The sequence below is a fragment of the Juglans microcarpa x Juglans regia genome, chromosome 1S (assembly GCF_004785595.1).
Source record: "Juglans microcarpa x Juglans regia isolate MS1-56 chromosome 1S, Jm3101_v1.0, whole genome shotgun sequence".
Taxonomy (NCBI): Eukaryota; Viridiplantae; Streptophyta; class Magnoliopsida; order Fagales; family Juglandaceae; genus Juglans; species Juglans microcarpa x Juglans regia.
Window position 1 is genome coordinate 27044307 of NC_054595.1, and position 9696 is coordinate 27054002.

The 9696-nt window shown below is 33.4% G+C and overlaps 1 protein-coding gene across 1 annotated transcript; it reads left to right on the plus strand.

Moving 5' to 3' along the window:
• The first annotated feature begins 2019 nt into the window (after positions 1 to 2019).
• LOC121246072 (cinnamoyl-CoA reductase 1-like) lies at positions 2020 to 7262 on the plus strand. The gene is made up of 5 exons (XM_041144063.1): positions 2020 to 2215; positions 2456 to 2610; positions 3714 to 3899; positions 4447 to 4799; positions 6712 to 7262. Exons 1-5 carry the CDS (start codon positions 2035 to 2037, stop codon positions 6905 to 6907), a joined length of 1071 nt encoding a protein of 356 aa, XP_040999997.1. The 5' UTR covers positions 2020 to 2034; the 3' UTR covers positions 6908 to 7262.
• The last annotated feature ends 2434 nt before the right edge of the window (positions 7263 to 9696 follow it).

Here is a 9696-nt window from a genome sequence, read left to right on the forward strand (position 1 = left end):
CTCCAATTTTTTTTAAAAAAAATGATAAATTTACTACTAACTAACAATTTGTATACAATTATGTAATAAAATAATATTATTTTAAATTTAATTTTGATTTTTACTTTTGATTTGATGTATTTAAATATAATAAAAATATTATTGTATTTAAAGTTATCTATAAGTTGTAAATGAGTTGTTAGTTTATCACTACCTATTTTTAAAAGTTAGGATTTCTATAGTCTTGCTAAGTAGTTTCCCACGTCCACTCTTCTGCTTGAGACAACGGGTGTCGGGCTGGACTTCGACTCGCATGAATTTTCATTCGTTCACTTGATTCAATATATATATATGTATATTAAAAAAATCGTAATGAAATGACGTGATTTTTCATTTCACTACAAGGATTAATAAAATCCAATATTTCCTCTAAACTTGGCTTACATTTTTTTTTTCTTTTTTGAAAATTATTGATTAGTCATTTCATATTCCTTTTTAAAAAGCATACGTTTAATTAGCAAACTTTCCAGGTTGTCCAAAAAAGCAGAAAGGACGGAAATAATTATTTTTTTCTAAAAATGATATTTTCAGTCATGGAATACGCAAAAGCCATATAATCTCTTTAAAAAAGTGAGTAAATACGAGACTCACATAAAAAAAACTAATTGTTTAATAGTGGATTCCATTATTTTTCAAAACGATTGTGTGGCGTTTGCGCACTCCACGATTATATGTAATATAAAAAGTAATGCTACATACAATAAACAAGCCCATACAAGCCTTTTGTAAAAAAAGTGGATCCCACTAATAAATAATAGTTTTTTTTAAATGCTTCTTTGCCCCCTCATTTTGACACCTCATGTATTTTGATTTTTTTTAATTTTTTAATTTACTTAATAGTTAAGAAAGTGACTATTAATGTATTGATTTTTTTTATTATTTTTTAAAAAAATTAAAATGATTAAAAAATTTGAATAAAAAAATTGACAAAAATGAAAAGATCAATTTGGCCTGCGGTCACTTGGAGCGGTACTGCTCAGGCGGCAGAGTAGCACCACTATTTTTTTTTTTTTTACATTTTTTTATGTGGAGTCTACTTTTTTACAAGGACTTGTATGAGACTTGTACAAATCATTTTTCATAGAGAAATAATATTTGCAGCCATTGAGTACTACACAAGTACAGCAGAATCTCTTTGAAAAAAATGAGTAAATACGGGAGCCATATGAAAATAATTAATTAATTTTTTAATAATGGACCTCTCTTTTTTAAAACAATTACGCAGAGTTTGTGCACTCTATGACTATACGTAGCATTACTCTTTCTCATAATATATTTAGAAAAAAAAATAGGATGAGTTATTTTGTTTAATTTTGTAAATATATATATATATATATATTATTACCTAGAACCCCCTGAAAAATGCCGCACTGATCATATATAGCATCATCTCATTCTCATGGGCAAGAAAAAACATTCTCTTTTTTATAAACATTTGCATTTTGGATTAACTAATTTGGAGTCTTGGACTTACGATGTAGATATATAGTGTAACGCTCCAATAGAAGGCCCAAACCACATGGCCTATATTCCAAAATGACTAGTCAATGATACAATTGGAAATAAAATCTGGCCCAAATCGAAACCCACGACGTGCGAACAGAAAAGAGCTTTCCGGATTGGGATCATATGTGTGATTCTGATACCCCTAGTCAAAGTTATGGCCAAAATACCGAGACGTGCCCAAAACTGTCATAATCAAGGAAAGATCACAATTTTCTATCCTATTTGCACTGATCTGCCACCTCAAGGTATTTCAATGCAGTCAACGTACAATCTGACAACTCAACATCATCTAACTCAGATCCTCCTGCATCTGTAGGTGGGGTGATCTTTTGCTTATAAAAAGCAAAAACCATACACCAGATTAACCAGAATATATAGCTTATGCCTCTCTCGTTTTTTCCATTCCAGCAACAGCACGTTTCTTAATTTCCTTGATCTCTACCTTTTCTTACCAAATCCAAACAGTGAACACCAAACGTTGGACGACACATGATGATCTATATATCCGAAAAAGACCAAGTTATGCCAGTACTTCATCATGAACTTGGCTCCTCCTCAGTTTCTGGACAAACTGTTTGCGTCACCGGCGCAGGCGGCTTCATTGCCTCATGGATCGTGAATCTTCTCCTAGATAGAGGCTACACTGTTAAAGGGACTGTGAGAAATCCAGGTAATTATTAGACGTTGGAGTACATGAGTTCATTCCGAGATGCAGGTTTTTATTTATTTATATATATATATATATATATATATATATATGAAATCGCGGCATCTTCCTGGGACGTTGACACGTAGTTTTCTTTCATTAAATTGCATGGAATTAATTAATTCCTTTAATATATATTTACTAATGCATGATTTCATGTGTACTGTGTATATATGCACTGCACGCATGGGTTAATATGTATAGAGGATCCAAAGAATGCTCATTTGAAAGAGCTTGATGGAGCAAAGGAGAGGTTAACTTTATGGAAAGCTGATCTTCTTGATTACGAGGGCCTCAAGGCAGCCATTAATGGGTGTGCTGGAGTTTTTCACACCGCGTCACCCGTGACCGATGATCCCGTTAGTACATGAATTTCTCATCTTTTATTTCGTTGCTATATATCTATTCATATTCATGCATGTACATGAGTGACGTTACATCATTAATATAATGAATATATAATTTTAAGTTTTGATTTGCAATACGTATATATATAATTAATGCTATACAGTACTATTGATGTGTGGCACCTTTATCACGATGATAAATGCATGTGTCACATATTATATATATAGTGATATGAAAAATTAAAATAAGATAATAATATGGTATATAGAATTTTCTCATATATATATATATATATATATATAAAATAAAAAGATAGAAACATTATTCTTGGCCAAAATCATTAAATCTGACAGTACTACTTTAGAAACTTTTTTTGCGGTTGTGGCACGATTCGACAGAAATGATTGTATTGTGGTGGATTAGTCATGGCTCCACTCGTATACGCTACAAAATATCATGAAATATTATTAATGGGCATGTATATATGATCGGTTAAGTTCAAATCAAAAGCGTACTAAGTCATGTGTTTGTTGTGATAGGCATATTAATGTAATTTAGAGAAATAATTTATACAAGTCTCAAATAGATAAATTCCATACAAGTCTTTGTAAAAAAGTAGAATCTACCTTAAAAAAGTGTAAAAAAAAACTATTCTTTATTAGTGGACCCATTTTTTTATAAAAGATCTATATAAAACTTGTCTTGTTGAAAAGAATTTATAGAGCACTAGCTATATAGATATTGTGAAGTCTATTTCATTTGTGTCTATCTCTCCCACTCTAGGCTTTAGAGTTTCTAAGAAATTAATTAAGATCCAAATCTTTAAATATATATTTTTTAAAATCATCATAGTATGATTGATCCTTAGATATTTATTACATCTATTTTTAATATATAATGATAAAACTTATTAGTGGAGAACGAAAAATAATATTGTATTAATTCCAAGAATTTTTTTCTTTCAATAATTTATTATAACCAATTTCTTTTATTGTTTGTGTCGTTTTGTTATTCATGATCGATCGATCGAGCACAGTTTCGTACGTTTTAAATTCTCTCAATTAATAAAATTATTAATGGTTGTGGTTGTGATTACAACTTGAATTAATGAAAGGAACAAATGTTGGAGCCGGCAGTGAATGGGACGAAGAACGTAATCATGGCAGCGGCAGAGGCCAAAGTGCGACGGGTGGTATTCACATCAACAATCGGCACGGTGTACATGGACCCGACTAGGAATCCAGATGTCGTGGTTGATGAATCTTGTTGGAGTGACCTCGACTTTTGCAAGAACACCAAGGTCGTTATATGTTACATTAATTTACATATAAATCAATGGACATATATATATATATAATATTTACTTCTTTCTTCAGATGATTGGACACGTACTACGTGAATCATGAATCTGTACTACTAAAATACTAGAATTTTCAAAGCTAGGCATCAATATACGTAAAGTGGTTAACCAATTAATAGCAAGGCCGGCCAGTCAGATTTTCCTAGCTAGTTATATATATAGAAAAATTTTAAACATAAGTTTCAGCATACCATGTAAAAATATATGATTTTATTTTTTTATTCTCAAATTTTATTAAAATTTGAAGATAAAAAAATAAAATCATATATTTTTAATAGTGTACAGAGTGTGCAGCTTCTATATCACGACTCATATATATATATGTCAAGTAAATTCAGATATGGAGACCAAAAACTATATATCTTGACAATATTGAAATATATAAGAATGAAATTAATAAAGTTACAAAATTTAGTATTTTTCTATGATAATTAATGAATATTTTGATCATGGCACGAAGCTGTTTGGATTTGAATTAATAATGCAGAATTGGTATTGCTATGGGAAGGCAATGGCAGAGCAGACAGCATGGGAGGAGTCAAAGGAGAAAGGGGTGGATATGGTGGCGGTGAATCCGGCGTTGGTGCTGGGACCATTGTTGCAGCCAACAGTGAATAGAAGCATTATTCATATCCTCAAATACCTGACTGGATCTGCTAAAACATATGCAAACTCCGTTCAAGCTTATGTCCATGTCAGGGATGTTGCCCTTGCTCACATTCTCGTTTTCGAGACTCCCTCTGCGTCTGGACGATACCTTTGTGCTGAGAGCGTGCTTCACCGTGGAGATGTCGTCGAAATTCTTCTCAACTTCTTCCCAGAGTATCCAATTCCAACCAAGTTAGTTTCTCTCTCTCTCTCTCTCTTATTTATTTATTTTTATTATTTTTTAAGGAGGGTTTGAAAGAACAATTTCGCTTTGGAACGGTACCGTCCGTTCTTGAGTGTAAATCAGCACCCAATAGGCGGTTGACACCTCAATGTTGAAGGAAATAAGTCCTTGAGGATCACTATATCCTATTGTTGCCCAAAATACCCTACAATCTGTTTCCTCCCCATCACATGCACGCAACCCAAATCACAACCCCTTTGTTATTCTCCACTAGTCGCCACCACCAGCTAGCCTGCCTCCGCCGACAGCAAGTTCGACACCACCAACAGCCAGTCCGACGCAGTCCATGGTTTGTTTTCATGTTTATTAACTTTCTCTGTCATTCTCTACGTTCAATTTCTCCTCCATGGTCTTCTTCTCCCCATTTTTATGCATCTCATTTTTATGAATTCCATTCGGCTCTGAGACCAAAAGGGTGGTATATTTTTTCCTGTGTAAAGAATAGTTTCTGCACATCGGTGCCAGGCTCGGCAAGCATAATTTATTTTAGAACGTTTTTTTACTTTGCCAAAGTCGGTGCCAGACTTGGATTATTTTTCATCGTATAATGTTTCATGAGCAGAATATAGTTGGCATTTTTTTCATGAGTGTGGGGCAAGAGGAATCTTGAATTCATGCCAGTTATCTGGACATGTTGATCTAGAAAACATGAAAGGGCCCCCTCTGTTTCCACTAACTTCAAGATTTCCTTTGTTTCCACTAACTCCAAATAATATGAAATGAAAATTAAAAAGGATGAAGCATTTCCTACCTGATTTGATTCGGCAAACAAGTAAAGAAGGATGAAGGAGAATTAAAAACCACTCACACAGTCCAAATCTACTCCCACTTTGAATCGACGTCGACTTCTTTTAGTTCGTAGCATTTTCATGGCTACGAATTTGATGAGAGACAGAGACAATATTGTCGAAATAATTTTGATGAGAGAGAGATGACTCAGGAACTGAAGGTGAGGAAATAATTATGATGAGGATGAGAGAGAGAGAGACGATGGTAAGGAATTTTGCTTCAGAGGGGGGGAGAGAGAAGGGGAGGGAGAGAGGGGACGAGGGGGAGAGTTGCTTCAGTGCGTTGCATTCCATTATTAGTGAAATGGGTGGACTACGTGATCGGCTCCTATTGGAAGCTATTCTCAGTCCAAAAGTAGATGTACCGGTCACAAGAGTTTTCCTTGAAAGAAACACGGATGCTCACAGTTCACCACACACCAATATGCATGCATGATGAAATTTCTCACCAAATCACTGAGAATTCCCAGAACATGACTAGCTGGACCCAACGTATTGCTGAGTAGCATGAGTCATGACATAAGAAATTAGGCCAGTAAAAGAGTGTTTATCTAATAATTTAGAAAGAGTTTTTGGACGTACGTGGAGAATTAAGTAACTAGCTTGCTTTTAGCATGCATGGCAGCTAGGAAATGTACGTAAAACCTTTTGCATGTTTACGTATATATATAACGTATTTATATGTTCTATAAAATTATATATATGGTGGGGCCATGCAGTAGGTGATTAATCAACACCAACTTTGTTTACGTGATGTACAGATCAAAATGGGTGTAAAATTGATGCACGATCTGCTGCTTGAATATTATATATATATATATATATAGCTAGAAGTATTAATGAATTAAATTCCAATTGATAAAAAAAAATAGTAGTTATACTAATATATCATGGGGATACGTACCTTACCTAACCCGATGCAACTGTCGGACTTGGACCCTAGCCTGTCAGATTGATTGAACGCATGCGGCAGTCTTTGTATCTTTCTTGGAAGCTGTAATATTGTTTCTTGTTTAATTTGCAAGTTAAATAACGATGATGATGATCTGAAACGTGATATGTACGTACGCAGGTGTTCGGATGAAAAGAACCCGAGAGCAAAACCCTACAAATTCTCCAACCAAAAGCTGAAGGACTTGGGTTTAGAGTTCACCCCAGTGAAGCAGTCCCTATACGAGACCGTCAAGAGCTTGCAGCAGAAGGCCATCCTTCCTGTCCCTAAACAGCAAGAAGTTTCTGATCTCTTAAAATCCAGCAGTAGGCTTTAAAGTAAATAATTGTATTCTAAGATCTCTATACCATGCATACATCATCTGACATAATTTGACATGGATGGATAAATTTTAAATTTTTCAAATCAAATTATATATACCTAGTAGATGGTATGTAGTAGTGTAGAGACCTTAGTTATTGCCTCCATCTTCTTCAGCGGTATAAGTACTGTAATTTCCAGTCAAAATACATACATACATACAAACAAACAAACATACATACATACATATATGAAAGAAGTGCAAGCATATACGCACATATATATATATATATTAATGGATCGGACTGCTTAATATTGATCAGATGATCGTTGCTGATTGACGATTTGTGTAAAATAAAACTATATATGAAAGTTCACATGATGCACTATTAATTCATTCTTCCTCTTCCTGGAAAAGCTTCTTACGTAGTTGGTATGGGTACGAACAAATAAAACCGACAGATCAGACGTGGACATGTTCAAACACATTAAATATAAACTAAAATCTTTTTGAAGAATAAAAATAACGAAATTAATGACAAAAGTACGTGTTGGCAATTGATTAATTTGGATTTTGGATGAATGTTTATGAGCAGGAGATCCAACACCTAACTTTTATATATATATATATATATATATATATATATATAGGTAAAAGTAATGTGTAATGCACGTTTTTTTAGTTTATATTTAATTTTTTTTGTTAAGAATAAACTAATTTTTATTTAAGTGTTCCTAGGTACTGCATGAGCCTTTTTATTGGATAAAAATTTTTATGAAATCATATTCTTTTTATTAATTGATAATTTAGTGATTATATATATTGGTAATGAAGATGTTAAAAGTTTAATTGCCTTAAAATATTGATAAAGAAGAAGTATTGATAAAGCAGTTAATTGCTTTGAAATATTCTCTTTTTTTTTTTTTCATTGACCCGTACTGCTTGGCCATTAGAGGCTTAGAGAAGCTTCATGAATGTGTTTGATAAGTGTGGTCTTGAAGGAAAAAAAGAAAAAAGGGAACCAAGCTAGCTATGTTGCTCTGTCTCGCAAATATACTATGCTGGTGTACACCGTAATGATCACTTTCACTTGAAAATGGCAAATTTAACCTTGTATTCTTACGTACTGTGCTAGTACGTTATGTCAGTGATATTTTTCTCAGAAGAATTTTAGACCACACAAATCCATCTCTCATTCCTGGCTTCATCTCCCTCTCGACTTTTCTCTCTCAACTCAAACCCCCTCTCATCTCTCTCTCTCTACCTAGCGAGTTTGCGACCCGCTTTATCTCCCTCTCTCAACTCAAATCCGTTTTTTCTCTCTCAACTCAGACCCCCTCTCTTCTCTCTCTCTACCTCACGACCCTGGATTTCTCTTCGTCTTACTGAAACCCAAAACAACTGAAGCTGTGAGACCCAGCCTCAATGCCTCTCTCTCCCCCTGTTTCCATCATCTCGACCTCAACCTCTACGATTTCCAGCCAGATCTGCTGTTTCTCTTCTCGATCTCCTCCACCTCGCCTCAGAAACAGTGGTTTCTCGGTAGTTCTCTCTCTCTCTCTCTCTCTCTCTCCACCATTCATGGCTAGAGAAGCCTAGCTTTGACTTAGTTTCTTTTTTTTCTCTTTTTTTATGTATTAATTTGTTCTATGATTTTCTGTTTGTTAGTCTGGCTTTAATTCTTGCTTTTTCTTGGATAGGGTGTTGGTGGCTCCGATGGCTGAAGCTTCTGCTTAGTGATAATTTTTTTTCTGCTGTGCAAAGTTACACTTAAATTCCCACTAAGAGCAGTTTAATAAATGGGTTTAGATTTTTTTTCCTTGCATGTATTGGTTTTCTACAGAGTAATAATTTGTTCTATTGTGAATCTGTACATAAATTTTCAGGGTATTTATGAGAGCAACATGAAGAAAACCCTCAATCGATCCCCATTGCAGTAGATCTCTGTCACTTGTTGCTCTGTAAGTATTACAGATATAATGTATTTATATTTTAGATGTGCAGTTCTTCTTCAATTATATCTCTGTTCCTTTTTTTTTAAATGGTTTAATTTTTGATTCATCGATTGATGTTATAAACATGTTCAGATCTTTATTTTTCTTTGTAGTTCTCTCTGTTGTTGCTTGTGTAGTTCCTCTTCAAGTATATTGTACTACATATTTGTTTTTTTTTTTTACATGAAATTTTTTTGTTTATATTCTGAAGTTGGCAGATGTAGACATTTATTATAGATCCGAGGAATTCTGATTAAGATATGTTATTGTACAAATTTCGTTCATTTTCTATTTTTTTGTGCTGTGCAGATCTATAGTTTTATTCTAACTTTTAGAATCTGGACTTATCTTTACATTAAATCTCATATCTGAGAAATCTTACCTCAGATCCCCTCTATGTATTTGTTTATCTTTATCTTTATAAATTTCAATAGATTTATACTTCTAACTTTAAATCTGAGTATTTGTAATTCAAATTTGTTAAGATACAAATTATTTTTTCTTAGTTTGTTTATTATCTTATGGGTTTCATTTTCTTGGTTTGTATTGTATTGATAGTTTTTTTTTTTTAATGGAATTTTGGACTAAAGCTCTTCTCATTCTGAAATCAATTTGGTTCTTTCATTCTCATCCTTTTTTCCTGAATGTATGTTTTCTATTTTTTTTTTTTTTTTTGGGATGCTTGTTTTCTGCAAAAAATGTATGGTTGTTTATTTTCTTATGGATTTCATTTTCTTGGTTTGTATTGTATTGATGGTTTATTTTTTTCATGGACTTTTGGACTAAAGCTCACCTCAGTCTGAAATCAGT